The sequence below is a fragment of the Chiloscyllium plagiosum genome, chromosome 15 (assembly GCF_004010195.1).
Source record: "Chiloscyllium plagiosum isolate BGI_BamShark_2017 chromosome 15, ASM401019v2, whole genome shotgun sequence".
NCBI classification, from domain to species: Eukaryota; Metazoa; Chordata; class Chondrichthyes; order Orectolobiformes; family Hemiscylliidae; genus Chiloscyllium; species Chiloscyllium plagiosum.
Window position 1 is genome coordinate 39,262,742 of NC_057724.1, and position 23,023 is coordinate 39,285,764.

At 39.3% G+C, this 23,023-nt stretch overlaps 1 protein-coding gene across 4 annotated transcripts in view; it reads left to right on the forward strand.

The window, feature by feature from the left end:
• Positions 1-23,023, forward strand: part of taf1 (TAF1 RNA polymerase II, TATA box binding protein (TBP)-associated factor) — a 176,950-nt gene that overhangs the window by 94,237 nt on the left and 59,690 nt on the right. For all 4 annotated transcript variants that reach the window (XM_043704745.1, XM_043704744.1, XM_043704746.1 and 1 more), the window contains exons 15-23: positions 7,180-7,353; positions 7,596-7,700; positions 8,733-8,933; positions 11,712-11,853; positions 12,106-12,236; positions 14,254-14,334; positions 17,056-17,205; positions 18,132-18,251; positions 18,487-18,662. In XM_043704745.1, coding sequence (XP_043560680.1) covers positions 7,180-7,353; positions 7,596-7,700; positions 8,733-8,933; positions 11,712-11,853; positions 12,106-12,236; positions 14,254-14,334; positions 17,056-17,205; positions 18,132-18,251; positions 18,487-18,662 — 1,280 coding nt within the window. The remainder of the gene's footprint in view (positions 1-7,179; positions 7,354-7,595; positions 7,701-8,732; positions 8,934-11,711; positions 11,854-12,105; positions 12,237-14,253; positions 14,335-17,055; positions 17,206-18,131; positions 18,252-18,486; positions 18,663-23,023) is intronic.

Below are 23,023 nucleotides of genomic sequence, written 5' to 3' on the forward strand. Positions count from 1 at the left end.
GGGGTAACCTTATAGAGGTTTACAAAATCATGAGGGGCATGGATAGGGTAAATAGGCAAAGTCTTTTCCCTGGGTTGGGGGAGTCTAGAACTAGAGGGCATAGGTTTAGGGTGAGAGGGGAAAGATATAAAAGAGACCTACGGGGCAACTTCTTCACACAGAGAATGGTACGTGTATGGAATGAGCTGCCAGAGGAAGTGGTGGAGGCTGGTACAATTACAACATTTGAGAGACATTTGGATGGGTATTTGAATAGGAAGGGTTTGGAGGGACATGGTCCAAGTGCTGGCAGGTGGGACTAGATTGGGTTGGGATATCTAGTCGGCATGGACAGGTTGGACCGAAGGGTCTGTTTCCATGTTGTACATCTCTATGACTCTATAAGTGCTGAAAAACAGAATGTGGCTGGACCAGCAATGCAACATCCTTCACTCACTCTGGCAGCCAGCTGTCACTGAACAAAAGACTCTTATGTACATGTATCAAAGTGAGAATGTGATTCCTGTTCAGAACATCTGTTGTGAATTCAGGTTGGTTCTCTATTTATTTGTGCTCTTGTATTCATTGCAGTTCTGGATTCAAGTTCCCCTGCATCTCTCATAAAAGCAAAATACTGCAGATGCAGTTAGGTTGAAAGGTAAATTACAAGAGGAATACAAACGCTTTATAGAGAGATATTGATCAATCCAATAAATGGGCAGAAAGTTGGCAAATGAAGAATAGTATGGGAAAATGTGAAGATGTTCATTTTGGAGGGAGAACAAAAGAACAATGTATTACTTAAACAGACAAAAACTTCAAAAACGTTTTACACAAATGGATGTTGGAGTACTTGCGCATGGAACACAGAAAGTGAGCACATGAGTAATCAGGAAGACTAATGGAATGTTGGCTTTTATTTGAAGGGGTTTGGTGAATTGGTGTAGGGAAGTTGTACTACAGCTGTACAAGATGAGATCACATCTGGAGTACTGTGAACAGTTTTGGTCACCTTACTTAAGGAAAGATATCATTTAATTTAAAACAATTCAATGAAGGTTCCCTTGGATGATCCCAGGTGTGGATGGCCTATCTTTGGAACAAAGCCTAATGTCACAAAGCTCGTCCCTTTTTTTCTAAAAGCTCTTCCTTGGCTCAAGGAGATTCTGTCCTTGATTTGTTTTAGAGGGGCAGTAAACCACACCGGGCTCTGATCAGTCTGGTTTGGTACAGAGATGCAAAGGATTTTGAGAGGCCTTTTGTTTATATGTGAACAGATGAGACTTCAGGCAAAAGTTGTCATGCTTTAGAAGTGACCTGTATAATGAAAGGGGAGTGATCAGCTGTCCAGCTGATGTGAGCAGTTTTAATTCAATCTTGAATTGGGAAGTTGAACAGGGAGCTGTGTGGAAACTCTCTCTCTTTTCTGCCCTTCAACTTCAACCTGTAAGCATGTATTCCATTTGTACTGGTTTTTTAAAGGGAGTTTGCTTATTGGGACTGTTGTGTAAATTTGGAATAGCATAATTAAGTCTAGTTGGATAGGCTGAGTTCTGTAGGGGTTCTTTATCCTGTTCTTTGTGTTTCATTATGTAATTTTGTGAATAGTTTTTTTTGTCTGATTTTAAAATCTAGTAGGCAACCTAGCTATCTTACTCAGGGTAATTTTCATTGTATACCAAAACAAATTGCCAAGTTATGGTCTGGGGCTGCCTGCTTAAGAATGTTTTGAGTGGTCTGGGCTCGTCCATAACATTAAACATGAATGAGGAATGGTTGCAGCGGAGTAGCAGCGCAGCCCAGAAGCCCATTGCTTACCTATTCCGTTCGCGTTGACTGTTTCTCTTTTTTTCTGTTTTTATTGTTTTTCAATTAGTATGGAAAACATGAATAACATCAAATTCATCATACCTTCATTTAAAAGCTTCAGCCATGAGCTTCTTCTAAGCGGCAGTTGCTTCTGATGGCCCAAAGTGGTGGTCTTTCCTGGTGTGTTGGTCTTGGCCCATGGAGTGGTTTGTCCTGGTTTGTGATCTTGATGGTGGTCTAGCTCAATCTTAATCTTCGGTGAGCACTTCTGGCTCTGTGTCCCAGTGTCTCCATGTTGTTTTATAATCGGGTGGCTGTCTTGCCATAGCCCAGTGATCCGACGGTCTAGTGTTTTTTTTTAAGTGGCTTTCTTGGGGGCGATTTTTCTTTGGAGGCTTTCAACCCAATTGAGTAGTGTTCTGGCATTTCGGTTTTCATCCTGTCAAATCGTGCTCATTATGGATATTGTTCTCATTCCGGCTGTCTCTATCATCTCTTGATTGACTTTGTTCGAGACCAGGAGCCTTCAAATGGACTTTGATAAACTTTGTCTTTTATTTACTTTTATAGCTTCTGATTTTATCATGACTTCTGTCATTAATATATGCACCATGGTAGCGTGACTTAGAACACTTTTTATTGCGTTTACCATGTAAAAATACATACGATAATAAATTCTAAACAGGTTGGTACTCAATTCATGAGAGTTCAGAAGAATAATAGATGATCACATTGGAGCATGTAGAATTCTTAAGTGGCTTGATGGGGTAAGTGCAGAGAGGATGTCTCCCCTTTTGGGAAAGTCAAGGAGCAGACGGCATAGTTTCAGGATAAAGACTCACTTTAAGGCTGAGATGAGGAGGAATTTCTTCTCTTAGAACATAGAACATAGAAGGTACAGAACAAATCAGGCCCTTTAGCCCACGATGTTGTGCCTAGGTTTAGTCCTAATGTAAAATATAATAACTTAATCTACGCACCCCTCAACTCACTTCTATCCATGTGCATGTCCAGCAGTCACTTAAATGTCCCTAATGATTCTGCTTCCACTGCTGGCAATGCATTCCATGCATTCACAACTCTCTGCATAAAGAACCTACTTCTGACGTCTCCTCTATACCTTTCTCCGAATATCTTAAAACCATGACTCCTCGTACCAGTCAATCCTGCCCTGGGGAAACGTCTCTGGCTATTGACTCTCTCTATTCCACTCATTATCTTGTATACTGCGATCAGGTCTCCTTTCTTCCTCCTTTTCTCCAGAGAAAAAAGTCTGAGCTTATTCAACCTTTCTTCAGAAGGCAAGCCCTCCAGTTCGGGCAGCACCCTGGTAAACCTTCTTTGCACTCTCTCCAAAGCCTCTGTATCTTTCCTATAGTAGGGAGACCAGAACTGGACACAATATTCCAAGTGTGGTCTTACAAGAGACTTGTAGAGCTGTAGCAAATCCTCGCTGCTCTTAAACTCGATCTCCCTGTTATTGAAAGCCAAGACACCATATGCTTTCTTAACAACCCTATCCACTTGTGTGGCAACTTTGAGGGTTTTATGTACTTGCACACCCAGATCCCTCTTCTTCAACACTGCCAAGAATTCTGTCTTTAATCCTATATTCAGCATTCGAGTTTGATCTTCCAAAATGCATCACTTTGCATTTATCCAGGTTGAACTCCATCTGCCATTTCTCAGCCCAGCTCTGCATCCTGTCTATGTCGTGCTGCAGCTTGCAGTAGCCCTCGATACTATCACGGCACCTCCAAACTTTGTGTCATCTGCAAATTTACTAACCCACCCCTCGATTTCCTCATCCAAGTCATTTATAAAAACTACCAAGAGCAGAGGCCCAAGAACAGAGCCCTGTGGGACTCCACTCAACACTGCCTTCCAGGCAGAATACTTTCCATCTACAACCACTCTCTGCCTTCTGTCAGCCAACCAATTCTGAATCCAGATAGCCAAATCTCCCTATGTCCTGAATGAGCCTACTATGGGGAACCTTATCAAATGCCTTGCTGAAGTCCATATACACCACATTCACCGCTCGATCTTGGTCGACCTGTCTTGTCATCTCCTCAAATAACTCAATAAGATTTTAGAGGCATGACCTGCCCCTCTCAAAGCCATGCTGACTGCCTTTAATCACACTATGCTTTGCCAAATAGTCATAAATCCTATCCCTCAGAATTCTTTCCAAAACTTTGCTGACCACAGATGTAAGACTGACTGGTCTGTAATTGCCAGGGATTTCCCTATTACCCTTGTTGAAAAGAGGAACAACATTCGCCTCCTTCCAATCCTCCGGTACGACTCCAGTGGAGAGTGAGGAGGCAAATATTCTCGCCAGTGGCTTAGCAACCTCCTTTCTCACTTCTTGGAGCAGCCTAGGATAAATCTGGTCTTGCCCTGGGGACTTATCAGTCTTAATGTTTTCCAAATTTCCAGCACATCAACTTCGGCAATCTTGATCTGGTCAAGCCTGTATCCCAGCTCCTCAAAGTTTTCAATCACAACAAGATCCCTTTCCTTGGTGAAAATCGAAGCAAAAATCTCATTTAGGGCTTCTCCTATTTGTTGAGACTGCACGAACAAGTACCCTCCGCCATCCCTGATTGGCCCTACCTTCTCCCTAATCATTCTCTTATTCCTCACGTATGAGTAAAATGCCTTTGGGTTCTCCCTAATCCTTCTTGCCAAACCTTTTTTGTGTCCTCTCCTCAGTCTATTTCTGAGCTCTTTTCTCGCAAGCCTGTAATCCTCTAAAGCTGTGCTAGATCCTTGCTTCCTCCACCTTACATAAGCTGCCTTCTTCCTTTTGACGAGAAGCTCCTTTGTTCTTGTCATCCAAGATTCCTTAATCTTACCCCTTCTCAGAGAGAGTTGAGAGTCTTTGGAACTCCCTCCCACAGAGAGCTGTGGGAGCAGAGTACTTATGTATATTTAAGGCTGCAATAGGGAGATTCTTGATCAGGAGAGGAATCAAGGGTTATGAGGAAAATGCAGGAAAGTGGACTTGAGGAATGTCAAATTAGCTATGATCCTATTGAATGGCAGAGCAGGCTTGAGGGGCTAATCGGCCTACTCCCATATCAATTTCTTATCGTCGTATGCTGGAAATCTGAACCAAACACAGACACAAAGTTGGAGAAACTCAACTGGTCTGGCAGCATTTGTGGTGAGAAAAGCAGTTCATGTTTTGAGCATGGTTGAAAATTCTCCAGAAGTGATTTCTCAGTATTTTCTGTGTTTGTCCCTAGCCCTTCTGATTGGTTGTTCTCTTTGACTCCGTCTCCCATCTCTCCTTTCCTTGTTGATTTCAGGGCCATACTACGTTTCCTTCTTCCTCGCCACACCATCACCAATATAACATTTTGTGCAGTATTTCCCTCAGTGTTTGAATTCAGTAATTTCCTGCTGACACCCCATGTTGAAATAGCTGTTGGATGAGCCTATGACGACCTCCTGCTCCAAATTAGGTATTCACTGCTATGTCCATCAAAGGACTTATGGTTTTATTGGAGCAGCAAAAAAGAATTCAATTCCCCCCTTTCTGCTGGAGTAAAGGTCTTTAATCTTCAGCTGCTCTTCACTTCAGACCTTTGCCCTTTTGACAGCAAATCAGTCCAGATTGCCCTACCACCCAAATGTCTTTGCCTTGTAATTAACAACTTTGTATCATTCACATTTCAGAGAATCTGTTGATAACTCAGCCTTATTGAAATCTGATCTACTGAAGTTGACTGCTGTCCTCCCACTGAACTTGCTATGTTCAGCTTCTGGTCCCTTTGTGTTCTTTGTCCAAATTGCCACAATAATAATGCAATTCTCATTGCTATCTCAATGCCTGTTATAGCATTTCTCTTAGGTTCCTTCATTTGAGTCTCTCCATCTTGCATTATCACATCCTGTTCTTCTAAGTTTACAGGGCAGTAAACATGAGAGTTTTATTTTTCTATTAGTTTGGCAACTTTGCAAAGTGAATTCAAGTTTTGTCATTTCAACTTGCAATATCTAGTTCCCATTCATTCTTATATTGCAATGGCTATCATATCTTTCAATGCCTGAGGTTTTGACTATTTATTAGATTATCAATCATCAAAGCACATCATCTGAGACATGTACAGGTACTTGTCATTTTCTTGCTTGAATGTAACCACTGCTCCTGCACCTCTAACCTTCAACTTGTCCTCAGTTACTTCTCAACTCTAGAGATATTTTTGCCTCTTTAAATCTTGTGAAGTAGTTTCCTGGGTTTCATCTTTTGATTTCTTAATCCGTACCAATTTCCTTTTGCAATTCCCTTCTCTGCACCCTCGCACTTGCAGTTTTGAGCAAATGCCACAATTAAGATTGAATTGAACAGCTCAACTAGTATCATCTCCTTTCTCAGCAGCCAAATCTACTCCAAGATCATGTTGGAGAGTGAGAAAAATTTTAAAAGTTCTCCAATCCTCCTTTGCTTGTCTATTTCAACCCATGACTGGTTTCAGGTGCAAGGACTTATGATGTCTTCATTTCTGTGAGTGTCGATAGCTGTTCTGCATCTGTGTTCCTCTGTGATACACTTTTTAGAAATTACTCTTTACTGGTTCTACTCACTCCAGTCCTTACATAGCCAGAACACAGCCTGAAATTACCTCACGCCTCGCCTCTCTCATGGTTACCTCTGGCATGCTCATTATTCCTTATTTTTATGACACCCATCTGTAATCTTATACATTTCTCTACACCTAACTTTATCTTTCAGTGCTCATTTTTGATTTTGATGTCAATTGAATGCTTATCTGGTATCAAGTGATGGATAAGCAATGGTAAAACTGAAACCACTCTGTTCTTGATTGGAAACTGCATGGTGCTGCCTTCAATAGTGGTTCAATTCTTAGCTTTTTGTTTAAAATCATTCCTGTGATGGAAGAACATCATTGTGTTGTTTGAATTTTAACTGAAGTGGAAATATGTGTCCTATCTATCTGCTACCATCACTGATCGGTATTCAGACTGAAGTGCCTCTGCCCCTTTGAATTATTCATCTATATCTTTGTTGCCTACAAACTAGATCTCTCCAACCAAAATTTTGTAAAGATTGTTGTACGCAAGTTCTAACATTAGCAAAACTCTGCCACTCATGTCAGTCTTGTAGTATTGCACTTTTATTGCTCTTGTTCCAGCCGATCACCCTCGGCTGTCCATCAGTTGAATCATAGAATTATTACAGTGTAAAAGAAGGCACTTTGTTTCCACTTGAATCAATGGATTTCTCTGCAGGAGCAATTCAGGTAGTCCCACTCCCTTCTTCACAATACTATGCTCTTGTGTATTGTGAGTATTTGTACAGTACAATGGTTTTTCTGTAGAGTCCACTAGGTGATGACCCACATATATTTTTACTCTTAGATGCGTGAACAGGAACGTCAAGCATCTGGTGGTGGAGAAATGTTCTTTATGCGAACTCCTCAGGATCTTACAGGTAAAGATGGTGACCTTATTCTCGCTGAGTACAGTGAAGAATATCCACCGCTTATGATGCAAGTTGGCATGGCAACAAAAATCAAAAACTATTACAAGAGGGTGAGTTAAACTTATTTCAAACAAATATTTTAGAGTGAAGATTTTTAGAACTGCAATTAAGTATTAAGCCGATCAATTCTATGATTGATAAATAACCATGAATCAAATCAGTGTGCAAGAAAGTTGATCTTTGAGTAAGTGTGACAGTTTATACTTCAATTTATATTTAAATATTTGAGTGTATGAAATCACGGTTCTCGGGCCATGTGCCGTTAATTTGGATTTCAAATATTCTATTACAGAAACCAGGCAAGGATCCCGGTGCACCAGACTGTAAATATGGTGAGACTGTTTATTGCCACACCTCGCCATTCCTTGGATCCTTACATCCAGGGCAATTATTGCAGGTAGGACCTGTGTTTCGATTGTGGGCAAGAAGTTAAAAGGAGGACTGAAAAAGTCTTTATTTATCACGAATGCTTTAGTTCATAGGTTTGCCTCCAGTCATGGAGACAGCTTAGTGCAGTCGTTCCTCTTAGTCTATTTTCATGGAGAGAGTTTACATCTACATTTGGAAGCTATGTTTTAAGGATTTAAGTGGAGGATTTGGGAAAAAGTGCTGTGCTGCAGTTCTGTGTGCTAGGAAGTAGTTAGTTAATTCATTTTGGTTAATATATCTGCTCAAATCAAATGCAAATTGGTCAAATCAATGTTTTTTCTATATTAGTTAAGTATAAAGGGCTTTAGGGAACAAAAATGTTGAAAACTGGGAAGAGCAGTGAGTGGATGAAACCTACATTCAACCAGTAATGATCATGCAGGCAGAATCGTTTTAAATGATGCAGGAAATGTTAATGTTTGCAACAAACTAATCGTCCAGAAGGGACAAAAATGTGGGCTTTAGTTTGGTGTTTCCTTTGCTTTTGATATCTATGTTTTTCTCATTTGTTCATCCTTTGTATAAGATGAATATGACATCACCAAAGTAAGGGAGTTGTAAGACATTGACCCTCTAAACCTTGCTTTCTGTAGTGTTGTGCATAACCAGGCTTTTGTTTTACATAAGTCCTAGTTCTGACTGACACCCCTGCACTTCAGAGTAATTCTGAGGGCTCTTTAACATTTCTTCTTCGTCAAAGGGATGGTGTTATTGACTTCAATCAACATTATTGACTAGCCCTAGTTGGTATTGAGAAGATGATAGTGAATTGTTTCCTTGAACAATTGCAAGTTCCGTGCTCTAAAATGCTTTTAAAATCATGAATTTGGTACCTCACCTATCTGACTTAACTCTGTTTTGTTGGTTTAACAATGGTGATCTCCTTTTGATGCATTTTGTTTTGGCTTCAAATTAAACAAGTCTAAGAAGGAAAAGTCTCTTGAAATATAAATAGAGAAAAGAGCTTAAGCTTTTGGTGAAGTGCTTCCTTTCTTAACAGGCATTTGAAAACAACCTCTTTCGCTGTCCGATATATCTACATAAGATGCCAGAAACCGATTTTCTGATAATTCGAACTCGTCAAGGATACCATATCAGAGAACTGGTTGATATTTTTGTTGTAGGCCAACAATGTCCACTCTATGAAGTTCCTGGTCCAAACTCAAAGCGTGCTAACACGCATGTGCGAGACTTTCTTCAGGTATGTGTACTGTTAATGGCCAAGTTAATTTTAAATTAACACTCTTTATTCAGTTTAATGTCATGTCCTAGTTAGAACTATAGGAGCAGGACTAGTCTCTACCATTTAATTAAATCATGGCTGATGATTACCTTAATGCACTTTATTACACTATCTCCATATCCCTTGATCTATTGATTTCTGACTTGAACCTGTTTAATGATCGAGCTTCCACATGTCTGGGATTGAAAATTCCAAAGGTTCACCACCTTCTGAGTGAAACAATTTCTCTTCATCTCAGCCTTAAATGGCCTGTGCATTATTCTGAAGTGACATCTCCTCGTTCTTGACTCACCAGCCAGAGGAAGCATCCTATCCACACCTATCCTGTCATGCCCTGTAAAAATGTTGTCGGTTTCAATAACATTATCTCTCATTCTTTAGAATTTTGATGCATAAAAGATCCAGTTTTCTCATTCTTTATTCATAAAACAGCCCTTATTCTGGTGAACCTCTGTTGCACACCCTCTCTAGCAAGTATATCCTTCCGTAGATAGGGAGATCCAAACGATACATAGTATCCCAGGTGTGGTCTCATCAAAGCTCTGTACGACTTTAACAATGCATCTTTACTTCTATGCTGAAATCCTCTTGTAATGAAGGTTAACGTACAATTTATCTTCGTAATTGCTTGCTGTATCTACATGCAAGCTTTTAGAGCTCATGACCTTTTAATAAATAATCTATCTTTCAGTTTTTTCCACCAAAGTGAATGACTACACTTGTTCACATCATATTCCATTTGCATGTTCTTCCCTATTCACTTAGTCTGTCAAAATCTGCTTGAAGCCTCCTTGCATCTTTCTCTGAATTTACATTCTCACTTAGTTTGGTGTCATCAGCAAATTGAGAAATATCACAATTAGTCTCCACATCCAGATGATAAAAGTACATTCTGAACAGCTGTGCCCTCACATTAATCCTTATATTAACTAGTAATAGCCTGCCATTCTGAGAATGAATGATTTATTCCTAATTTGCTTTCAGTTTGTTAACCAATTCTCAAACAATATTAGTAGAACACGACCAATCCTGTTCTGTAATTTTTGTTTACTAACCTCCTGTCTGCAACCTTAGCAAAAACCTACTGAAAATCAAGCTACACCACATCACTGAATTGTGATTGCACAGAATTAAAGAGTCATATGTGTTTCTCTCACCACAGATGCTGCCAGACCATGAGTTCTCCATTTTGTTTCTGTTTCAGATCTCCAATATTAGTGATACTTTGTTTTTATATTGCTGTGGATCTGGAGTCAAATGCAGGCCCAACTAAACTAGAATCTGTAAAGGGCATTAGTGAACTAGACAGATTTTCAAAAACCATCAACAGCGGTTACATGATTGCCATTAGGCTAACTTTTTATTGCAGATTTATATTAAACTCAAATTTCACCATCTACCACAGTGAGGTTCCACTAGATTGCCACTATACCACCGCCCTTTCTTTTTTCATATTTAAAACTAAATCTAAAATAGCACAATGTCTATTTGGTTTTTCAGTGAACTGCTGCAGAAACCCATCTTTGTACCCACTTTATGAATTCGTCCTTTGTAGCATTAGTGCTGATTAGGTTTACCTAGTAAATTAAAGTCCATTATTACAGTATGGCACGTTCATCTCTAAGTTCCAGGTTTTGCTGTACCTAAGATCACCACTAAAGTTTGGTGGCCTGTAAACAGCTTCCACCAATATTTGCTGCCCTTTGCTTCCTCGTTCATTCAAACTAATTCTGTGCCTTGATCCTTCACGTTCTCTCTCACTAATGTATTGATCTCATTCCTCCTTTTACTTTTTCAGCAACTTTTACAAATGATGAATATCCTTGAATTTTTGTTTTTTAATCTTGCAGTAACATTGTTTCTGTAATGGCAAAGATGAAGGTACCTCAACTTGTGTCTTCAAATGATCAACCCTGTGCAAATGCTGCATGTATTCAGATGGAATGCTCTTAACTCTACCTTTTAAATATGATTCTACGTTTTGATCTTGTTTGTCATTTGTCTTTGTTTCATTTATCTTTTGATTTCAGTTACCGCTTTTCTATTTTTTATTACCAATTTTTCTTCCCTCAGAATCGAGGCAGTTTATCATCCCCGTGCCAATCTAGTTTAAACCCTAGCCAAAGGAAACGGCAAATCTTTCTGAGGGAATATTAGTTCTTGTGTCTTTAAGATGCAATAAGTCCATTGTATAGGTCCCATCTACCTCAGCACTGGTTCCAATGCCTCAAAAATCTGCTGCCTTCCCTCCTACCTCAGTTCTCTCACCTTTGTTCAATCGCTCAACTCCTCTATTGCAACTCCTCTTGCTGCAAAGGGAAAACCAAATACTGGAGGTTGCAAAAAGAAAATCTTTCTTTGCTCCAGCCATGAAACTTGCCACTGACCAATTCACATTTTTTTGATTTTACTTAGAATCAGAGCTCCCTATGCTAGCGTCACCCAGACTTTCTGAAGTTGAAACTGTGAAAGTCAAATGGATTGGTTAGCTGATTAATTTATCAGCTGCTTCACCAATCAAGTTTATTTATTCATGTCTAATCCCGGAAGAAATGTATTTACTTTATTTTAACTACTTAATTTTATTAACTCAACTTTATTTCCACAGTAAATTCCAATTAACTATGAATTGCAGAATTTTAGAAAGATATTGATAGTTAAAAATCTTCACACACACTCAACTCGTATTTGCTCATTCTGCATCCAATGTATACTACAATATTTATTTTTCTGAAGGTATTTATTTATCGCCTTTTCTGGAAAAGTAAGGATCGTCCGCGCAGAATTCGCATGGAAGACATAAAGAAAGCATTTCCTTCCCACTCTGAGAGCAGCATAAGAAAGCGATTAAAACTGTGTGCAGATTTCAAACGAACAGGTACAGCTTTAATATGACATACTCACCGGACAGTGATGAGCAATCCACTTTTATGACTTCAGTATTGTATTAATGCAGTAAAGCAATGCAAATTTGTCATATTATTCAGAAATGTGAAACTTGCTGTCTTGTTACTGCAGTGTCCTGTAACTTCATATAATATGTATAGGACTTTGATATATCAGCACAGAATCATACAATGCCCACCTTGCTTGTACATGCTAACTATGTCTGTTTAACCTGTCTTTAAAGGAATGGACTCAAACTGGTGGGTGCTAAAACCAGACTTCAGATTGCCCACAGAGGAAGAGATTCGAGCCATGGTCTCTCCAGAGCAGTGCTGTGCATATTACAGTATGTTAGCAGCAGAGCAGCGTTTAAAGGTGAGTATTCTTAATAAAATTCCAGTGTAGGTGCCTTTAGAAGTTGAAGCATTACCAGATTATATTGCAAATTTAATAGTGTTTGCAATGTTTTGTGCACTGTTCGTAGAATAAAATTCAAAATTATCCTAAAGCAGATTAAACGATACCTTTTACATTACTTGCTCTAACTTGTGTTAAGAGTCCATTTGTGCAGTGAACAAAGTTTGCACTGGCGTAGTACATTTAACATTGTGCCAAAATGAATGTGAGGAAAATCTTGAGCCATGCTGTTGCACGTTTACGTTCCTGCTTCTGGTGTACTTCCAGTTGCTTTGATAGATCACAACAAACATGCATTCTAATTTGAGGACCAGCTGCTGTGAGGTTTGCATTTTGGGTAAATTCTGATTTTGGAATTGAGATTGGTTTGTGGGTTGGGTTTTTGGATTAATTGAAAACTGGTCCTTCCATTTGATTTCTGGGATAGTGTTTAAATCACCATTTTAATTGAAAAACACTGAAGGCTATATGTGTCAAGCTGACAAGTGTCAAGGATTTGTGCTGAACTGAATATTCCAGTTCTGGTTTGTGCTCAAGCTTCATGAGTGTTTGGTTAAAGTTGCAATAGCACAAAAATCTATGAATCAGCTGTAGATTTGTCATTGCAAAACTTAAAGTTACTGAAGTAGTTTGATTCATTTGGCTTGAATCTAATTTTTGTTATTTTGTTTTCTGGCCATAGACACAGCTTTTGTATCTGTTCACCTCCAAATGCAGTACAATAAGAACATTTATTTTCTTTTTCTAAGATACCTTCTTTCATGAGATGAGGGAATCTCGAGCAAGATGAGCATTTGTCATCTATCCTTAATTGGCCTTGAGAATGTGGCAGTAAGCCAACTGCTTGAACTACTGAGGTCCATGCTGTGTATGTGCACTTAAATTGGTGTTAGGTAGGAAATTGAGTAGCTCTCTGGGTGCTACAATATAGTCCCAAGACAGGATGATGCTTGGATTGGAAGAGAGCTTGCAGATGATGGTCTTCCCATGTTTGCAGCCCTTGTCCTTCTAAATGGTTTGGGTTGGAATTTGGAAGGTGCTTTCAAAGAAGCCTTAGTGAATTGCAGTAGTATATCTTGCATGTGTCAGTGGTGGAGGGAGTGAACATTTAAGATGTTGGATGGTGTGTGGCAATCAACTGGTGACTTTGAATGGTATTAAGTTTCTTGAATTTTATTACAGTTATACTTCGCCAGGCAAATGGCAAATATTCCATCATGCACCTGACTTGTGACTTGCATGTAGTGAATCAGGGAGTGAGTTACTAATCTAAATTTTCACCCTTTCACCTGTTCTTGCAGCCACAGTATCCATATGGCCAGTTGATTTCTGTTTGTGATTAGTGGTGAGCACCAGGGTGTTGACAGTGATTCAGTTCAATCATGATAATGTCAATGATTGTCAAAGATGAATAGTCTTACTGGAGACGTTTATTGCATGAATATCAGTTAGATTTAAAAGAAACCAACTTTCAACTAATTGAAGTCAGCATTTTTGAGATTTATTCTGCAAGTATAAATTAAGCTTGTTTGTCATTTGTTTACATTAAGAAAATTTTAAAGGTAATACAATTGCACTTTACTTTCCACCTACTAGACACAGTGATGGGTCTGCACAATTTGCTATGATTCAAATGGACTGAAGATCTTTGCTACTTATATGTGCACAAGCTGTTTCTGGTCATGTTGGTACACCCAAATGGAGTGTATGCTGATTTCAGAGTGGGATGGGTATTATTTTTTAGGAATGCTTACATATCCTTCATAACTCAATTTCTGTTAGCTGGAACATAAGTTTTGATGTGTACAGGCCAGGGCACCCAGGTACAGCACTTTGCTTCAATGAAAAGGTTTTGGAATTTAGAGTTAACAGAGATTCCTGTTTAAAAATAGTCATTAGATTTACCAATGAAGCTAGTTTTCATTAGGAGTTGATTCTTTAGTAGTGCATATTGACTTATTTTCACGACTTGCAGGATGCTGGCTACGGTGAAAAATCATTCTTTGCACCAGAGGAGGAGAATGAAGAAGAATTTCAGATGAAAATTGATGATGAGGTAATGAGATGGAAATTTTCTCTTTTGTCCTCAGTGAAAGCTTATTATTCATCTCATGTCAGTCTATATCAGCGCAGAAGAAATAAGAGTATGATTTGCGTTGTGACAAAGGCTAGAGGAATGCACTAAACAAAAAAAACTCCAAGAACTGTGGATGCTGGAAATCAGAAACACAACCATAAATTGCTGGAAAATCTCAGCAGGTCTGGCAGCAGCTGTGGAGAGAAAGCAAAGTTAATTTTTTGGGATCTGTTGACCTCCCCACTTCAGAAAGGCGTGCACTGTTGCTGTTCTCACTACTTCACAGGTCACCTCATAAAATACTTTCCCTGTTACTGAGTTGACCAATGAAATACATTACCTATAGCAGGTTTGAAGTGAAAAGATCTGTCAATCATGTTTCTTTATGAGCACAAAATTCATGTGTTATTATCAAAACTGAACTTAGCCATTGAAGATGCAATAACTGGTCAACATACACAGTTAGTCATATGGCAATAAAAATGTTTATTCCTTTAATTAATGCAAAACCAAAACAATGTGCACAAATACTAGAGGAAAACAAAATTAAAATGTATTTTTCTCTTCAACGATTCCATTTATAAACAAAAAAAAGGCTTTGTGTCCTTCAAGGATAACAAGTAGAATTTCCCAAAGTATATTGCTGATGGTCTGGCCTGAGAGATGAAGTCTCTATGCATCTGTAGTTTGCCTCAGTAGCCTTGAAACACACAGCTTGCTCAGGAAATGCAGTGTCGAGAAATTGCTTCAGTCACTCTTTCAGAGAAAGAAATATCTCTCCTGCTGAACTGATTAAAAAGGGTTTTTCAGAAATAGGAGTTATCAGCTAGGCACCTATTCCATTTAGGGATCTTGTCTCTCAACTGATTCTGATACTAAAGCACTGTCTATCCAGTCACTGTTCAAGCAGCCCCAGCAGGGGTCCACAATAGAATAATCAGTTATCACCAGTTATGTGAATTCTAGAAACCCTTGCTAAAAACCTCCTGTTAGTCAACCCATTCTCTATCCATGTTAATACTTCACCCGTAATGCCATCCATCTTTATCTTATGCAGCAGCCTTTTGTGCAACACTTATCAAAGGCCTTTTGGAAATCTAGATACATCACATCTACTGGGTTCCCATTGTTCACCGTGTTTGTAATGTCTTCATAGAATTCCAAAAGATTAGCTCAGCATGATGTGCCCTTCATGAACCCATGCTGCATCTGCCCAATGGGATAGTTACTATCTAGATGCCTTGCTATTCCTTCCTTGATAATAAACTCAAGCATCTTCCCATCTACAGAAGCTAAGCTAACCCGTCTATAATTCTCCATCTTTCGTCGACCACCCTTTTTAAATGGTGACGTCACATTTCCATTTTAGTCAGAAAACGTAGCGCTGGACAAGCATAGCAGGTCAGGCAGCATCCAAGGAACTGACCCATTGTATGTGGTTTGAACTATGGGGAGAGGCTGAATAGGCTTGGGCTGTTTTCCCTGGAGTGTCAGAGGCTGGGGGCTGACCTTATAGAGGTCCTTATAAAATCATGAGGAACATGGATAGGGTAGATAGACAAGATCTTTTCCCTGAGCTGGGAGAGTCCAGAACTAGAGGGCATAGGTTTAGGGTAAGAGGGGAAAGATTTAAGAGACCTTAGGGGCAACCTTTTCATGCAAAGGGTGGTGCGTATATGGAATGAGCTGCCAGAAGAAATGGTTGAAGCTAGTATAATTACAACATTTAAAAGGCATCTGGATGGGCATATGAATAGCGAGGATTTAGATGAATATGGGCCAGGTGCTGACAAATGGGACTAGGTTAATTTAGGATATCTGGTCGGCATGGATGAGTTGGACCGAAGGGTCTGTTTCCATGCTATATATCTCTTTGACTTTGACTCTTTGACACCACTAACAATTTTGCCTTTCATGACCTTTTCGGTGACCTAAAAAAGAGCCACACCTGGTATTTCTACAAAACTTGGGGTAAAAGATTACTTTTTTTCCACAAGCCGTTGTATGTCTTCAAATAAAATATTTAAAAAATGAAGTATCTTCAAGACAGTAGACTAAGTGGTTCATTGAGCTTGTTCTGCCATTTAGTAGCATCTTGATTGATCTGCCATAATCTTTCACTCACCTAAAGTTCAAGAATCTCTCTCCCTCAGCCTTGAATGTATTTGAATACCGTGGTAAAGAATTCCAAGCTTTCACAGCTCTGAGAGACAAAATTCCCCATCATCTCCATCTTAATGGGCATCTTAATGAAGTTATGTTTTTGAAACAGTAGTTTAATTCATGTTGTTCATAATATATTTTCAAAAATTAAAATGTATCTTGCCACCTCCATGTGCAACAATTCGAAGCAAAGTAAATTAATTTCTATTAGCTATAGAGCATGGGATAATTTAGAGGACATTTAATACTGTTCACAACCCAGATAACATTTGTTAATCGACCTGTCTATTTATCTTATTCTACTCTCAACACTGACAATGTTGATAGTTCAAATTATAAATGTGAAAGCAATTCTGAATTTTATAGTGCTACGGTTGGATTTAATCTGATCATGATTGGATTCTTGGTCAAACTAGAACCTTTGTGGATGGTGCTCATGTTAGAAGACTATATGACTGTTAACCCTAGAATGGTTATCAGTGTTCGCACATGACCAAGTTCATGCTTAACTAATTTGCCTTAATCTCTTTTTTATAGGTCAGAACAGCGCCCTGGAATACCACACGAGCATTCATTGCAGCAATGAAAGGCAAATGTCTACTGGAGGTTACTGGGGTTGCTGATCCTACTGGCTGTGGTGAAGGGTTTTCCTATGTCAAGGTTCCCAACAAACCACAGCAACAAAAGGTAACACATAAGAGGTTGATAATTTCCTTGTACTTTTAATGTCTTAGTATAACACCAGAAACTATATCTACTATTACCTATCTAATTCCAATCTTCAAACTGACAACCAGCAAAAATCAATTTTTCTTATAAATGTAATGCTTATCTTTCAAACCTTAATCTCTGAAAAATAAGCACCATAGTGAACGTGCACTCAAGGCACACAGCCTTTGGGCTGGAATGAAAATGAATCTGTTGATCCACAGTTTGGAGGTCAACGAATCATTGTTGCAAATTGTGAGATAAGTAGCTTATTATTCCTGGAACCATTGCAGCAACAAAGACTCACAGGATAGTCTCCATTTTACACCAGTTCACCGACCTTGCAGTGAAGTGCTTCCAAAGAAGTCATCTTGATGATGAGATTGTACGGAACATCTTCTGCATTTTGACAGAAGATAGTCTGACTACTTGGAAAATGAAATATGTATTTTCAGCCAGCATCTGCTTGGCATTAAGGCAGTCTTTGATGCTGGCCAGCAGTAAAGATTTCGAAGCACATCACCTCTATATTTAGTACTTGAACAAACAAGCAAAATGAATGCCAAATGCGGCATTGATATTAGAATCGCTGTCCAGTTATCACTGTGGACACTAGAGTAGTGATAAGGTCTAATAATTTGATCCCACCAAAAGTGTTAATTTTGCTAAAAATTTTAAATGCAGAAGGACCCAGTGGTAGTTCTCTAGAACTCTGCTTTATGTTTGAAACTGTTAACAGCAAAAATGTGTTGCAAGTTTCAAAAAAATTGCCTTGGAATTTTATAGATTTTTAGTTGAAACTAAATGTTGACTCTTGCATTTATCTCTACCCTTGTAAATTGAAGTAAGTAGCCTCACTACATTTAAAAAAAGTCTAGTGAACCAATTTTCAACTCAATTTCCAGGATGACAACCAGCCACAACCTGTGAAGAAGACAGTGACAGGAACAGATGCTGATCTGCGGCGCCTGTCTCTGAAAAATGCCAAACAGCTCCTTCGGAAGTTTGGAGTACCAGAAGAAGAGGTAAGTTATTCCGTTTCCCAATTTTGCCAGCAATAAATCCTTTTACTTATCAGTTCTGCAACAGATAGTAGGATTAACTTTGATTTTTAACACAAACAAACGATTTGGATTAAGATTTATTGTCAATTTCTTTTTGTGTCATTTATAAATTGTTGCAGTATTCTAAAATTCTGTTCAGATTTAAATATTACGGTTGACATATTCTATTTGATATTTTAAATTCTATTTGTAACAGATTAAAAAGCTATCTCGATGGGAAGTTATTGATGTTGTGCGTACAATGTCAACAGAACAGGCCCGGTCTGGGGATACTCCCATGAGTAAATTTGCTCGTGGGTCCCGTTTTTCAGTTGCTGAACATCAGGAGCGATACAAGGAAGAGTGTCAGCGAATCTTTGACCTTCAGAACAAGTAAGATTTTGCTCTTGATTATAGCTTCACTATGATTTTGCATCAAACACTGGCCTCATAGGTATCATTGTCTACCAAAATAAAAATGACGCTCAAAAGCTGAAATAAGAATAAAAAGCACTGCAAAACCTCTGAAGAGGAAACAAAGTAAACAGTCAGTCCAATATGAGTTTTCTTCAGAATGAAAACATCTTTGGACTCTTCGGAAGAATCAAATTGGATTTGAAATGTCCCTTTGGCGGCACCTGTGGAGAGAGAACCAAATGAACACTTCACTGTTGATCTTATTTAATTGAGTCCAAAGAAGTTCTTTGGTTGTGAGAATTGAATTCATTAGAAACATTAACTTTGTTTCTTTTTCCTCAGATACTGCCAGACCTGCTGAGTTTCTCAAACACTTTGTTTCATTTCAAAGTCTGCCAAAATCACTCTTTTAGAATAACATAGTGTAAAGGCTGAACTTTGTTATTTTTCTTCATTTTTGATTGTGGATTAAATTTGGAAAAAATAACTTTAAAACCAAGGGCTGTGGAAGGAGCTGCTATACTTCTAAAAGCAAATTACTGGAACTCATTGTGAATCGTGTTTACATAGCTGCTTTTCCAGAAGGAGGAGTGGAGGGATAAGCTACCATGGTACTGGGGTATGCACAGAGTGAGATTTGTCCAGCGATTGATTGTTGATTGTGCGATTGTGTCCAGTTATGGATGTCAGAGATCATCAGCTTGATAACAATTGACTGACTGACTCCTGAGTAAGTGAACACCTTGATGCTTACACTAGTGGGTGTAGTGTCTCCAGACTTATGAATGAACAGGTTTTGTGTCTCTATTTCTCAGCTGTAAAAGTAACTGAAGGCTGAAGAAAGGCAGCTTTTTTTTATTACCAGTTGCTGTAAACTGTTGCCTTAAGATTAACGAAGAAACTTCATAATTAGTGTACAAATTACTTGTGCCTCCTGTGAAAAATTGAAAGAATCTGGAGAAAGAGATCAGAGAACAAAAGGACCATCTCACCAATCCTGAGGACTGGTGCTATTAAACAATGTTTCCCAGTGATGTTTTCTTCCGCACGTAACTCCAGAGTATTTTTGTTTGTCTGTATTTGCATGCAGGGCTTTGAAAGGGATGAGAGTTTGTCTCGGAGAGGTATATGTTAATTGTTTACCTGTGGTGTGGAGGTGCTGGTGTTTGACTGTGGTGGCCAGAGTCAAAATCACAAGACACCAGGTTAAAGTCTTCATTTACATGTCACTAGGGTTTGTTTGTACTAACCAGTAGTTCTTCTTAAGTGCAGGAACCTGGGCAGTGTATTTAGTTATTCTGATTCCATCAGATAAATAAATTAGGGGCTTTGTGTACTTTGGATAAATCATTAACTTTTGTGAAGTAGTGAGCTTGACACCAGTGCACTTTTCCAGATGAGTTGTAACAGTTCTTGTAGAAATTTACACCCCTTAGGAAGCTGCACTAGTGGAACTCTCTCAAACCAACACACTGGTCATAGCAATGTAATTGAATTAAAACTAATTTAATAAGATACATTTTAACAATATTATTCAATCAACATCATCATCTATCTATATCAATGTGAAGCCAATTATAATTGTTCTGAATGTGTCTGACTCTCTTGACATTTCAACGTTGAACATTGACGAGTTAAAGGCACATCCTGATATTGAGGATGCCCACTATTTAAAAAACTGGACATCCATGAGGTGCTGTGGGCTATCAGCAGTATTCCATCAATCTATCACCTCATGCTCTGACATATTCTGTAACTTTACCATGACTGTGAAGTCAGGAGATTAACCCTGTTTAAACGAAAAGTGCACAAGCGCAACTCCAGCTGTTCCTAAAAAGTGAAGTGTCAGTATGGTGAAGCTCTGATGCAGAAGTTCTAAAAGGTAGAATCTTGTGATCCCAAAATCAATGAGTCAAATCAAAGCTTTGTATTGCTGGCACATACGGTTGTAAATAGAACATAGAAAAGTACAGCACAGTACAGGTCTTTCGGGTAAATAGTGGGGGACAACTAAACAAGAAGGTGCCATGAATATTCCAATTTTCATTGATAGAGCCCAGCAACTAACTGCAAATAAAGGCTAAAACATTTGCATATCTAGAAGCAGGACTAAGTAATTCAGTAAGGGTAATGTTATAGTGGTAGTATCACTAGACTTAATCCAGAAACTCAGCGAATATTTTGGGGACCCAGGTTTGAACCCTGACACAACAGATATTTCGATCAATCCAATATCTGCAGATGACCATGAAACCATTGTCGGAAAAACCCACCCAAAATCTGTCATGTTCACTTAATTTGGTCTACATGTGACTCCAGACCCACAGAATTGTGGTTAAAATTGACAATTGCTCTCTGAAATGACTTAGCATGCAACTTAGTTGTATCCATCACTGTGAAGTCTCAACAAAGAAATGAAACCAGATGGATCACGTGGCATTGACTTAGGCACTAGAAATGACAGCGGGAGAAACAGCCCTGTCAACCCTGCGAAGTCGTCCTTACTAATATCTGGGAATAGTGTGAGAGACTGGTCAGGCAAAGTCATATCCACAGAATCATACCCAGACACTATCATCACCATCCATGGATAAGCCCTGTCCTACCAGCAGGACTGACCCAGCAAAGGTGGCAGCACAATCATACATGTTCAGGAGGAAGTTGCCCTGGGAATCCTCAATGTTGACTCCATATCCCATGAAATCTCATGGCTTCAGGTTAAACATAGCCAAGGAAACTTCCTGCTGATTAACATGTACCGTCCTCCTTAGATAGCTGAATCATTATTACTTCATGTTGATCAACATTTGGAGGGGGCACTGAGGATGGTGAGGGTGCAAAAGAGACTTTGGGAAACGTAGTTCAGTGTCTACCACCAAGAGTGGCTTGGCAGCAGCACTACTGATCAAGCTGTTTGGATTATAAAGGGCGTAACTGCTAGACTGGGTCGTTGGCAGAAGAGAAAAGTACACTTGACTTTATCTTTACCGGCATCAGAAACATCATGTCCGCGGCAATTTTGGGAAGTGAAACAATTAGAGAGGTTTACAAAATTGAGGGGCATGGATAGGATAAATAGACAAAGTCTTTTCTCTGGGGTTGGGGAGTCCAGAACGAGAGGGCATAGGTTTAGGGTGAGAGGGCAAAGATTTAAAAGAGATCTAAGGGGCAACTTTTTCACACAGAGGGTGGTGCATGTATGGAATGAGCTGCTAGAGGAAGTGGTGGAGGCTGGTACAATCGCAACATTTAAAAGGCATTTGGATGGGTATATGAATAGGAAGGATTTGGAGGGATATGGCAGGTGGAACTAGATTGGGTTGGGATATCTGGTTGGCATGGATGGATTGGACCAAAGGGTCTGCTTCCATGTTGTACATCTCTATGACTCGATGAAGTCCTGCCTTCACGTTGAGAATAGCCTCCATAGTGTTTCATGTTATTATCCTCACGCTAAATGGAACAGACTTCAAACAGATCTAGCAACTCTCAAGACTGGCTGTGAGCCATTGACAGCAGCAGAATTGTACTTCAGCACAATCTGCAACCTCTTGGCCCAGCATGTCCTGCACTTGAGCATTAACACAAAGCCAGAGGATCAACCCTGGTTCAATGAAAAGTGCAGAGAGGAATGCCACGAGCAGTACCAGGCATATCAAAAAATAAGGTGTCAACATGTTGAAGCTGCCAAGCAGGACTAGTTGCATGCCAAACAGCATAACAGCAAATGATAGAGCTGAATGACCCAATGCCCAATGAATCACATCTAAACTCTGCAGTCTTGCCATATTCAATAATGAATGATGTTAAACATTAAACAACTCACTGGAGGAGAAGGCTCCACAAATACCCCCCATCTTCAATGATACAAGAACCCAAAATATCAGTGCAAAAATAAAGTCGAAGCATTCCCAGCAATCTTCAGCCAAGTGCTGAGTGGATGATCAATCTTGCTCTCCTCCAGCTTTACAAACCAGTCTTCAGCCAATTTGTTTCAATAGATGTGATATCAAGAATGGTTGGAAATACTGGATAGTGCAATGGTTATGGGCACTGACAACATTCTGGCAATAGGACTGAAGCCTTGTGCTCCAGAACTTGTCACACCCCTAGCCAAACTCTACAGTACAGCCTCAACACTGGCAATGCAGAAAATTGCCCCTGTATGTGTTGCATTCAAAAAACAGGACAAATGCAAACCAGCCAATTATTGCCTCCCCATCCCCAACCCCATCAGTCTATTCTTGATCATCAGTAAAGTGATGGAAAGTGCCATTAAAGCAGCACCTGCTCAGTTTGGGTTCCACTCAGCTTTTGACCTCATCACAGTCTTGGTT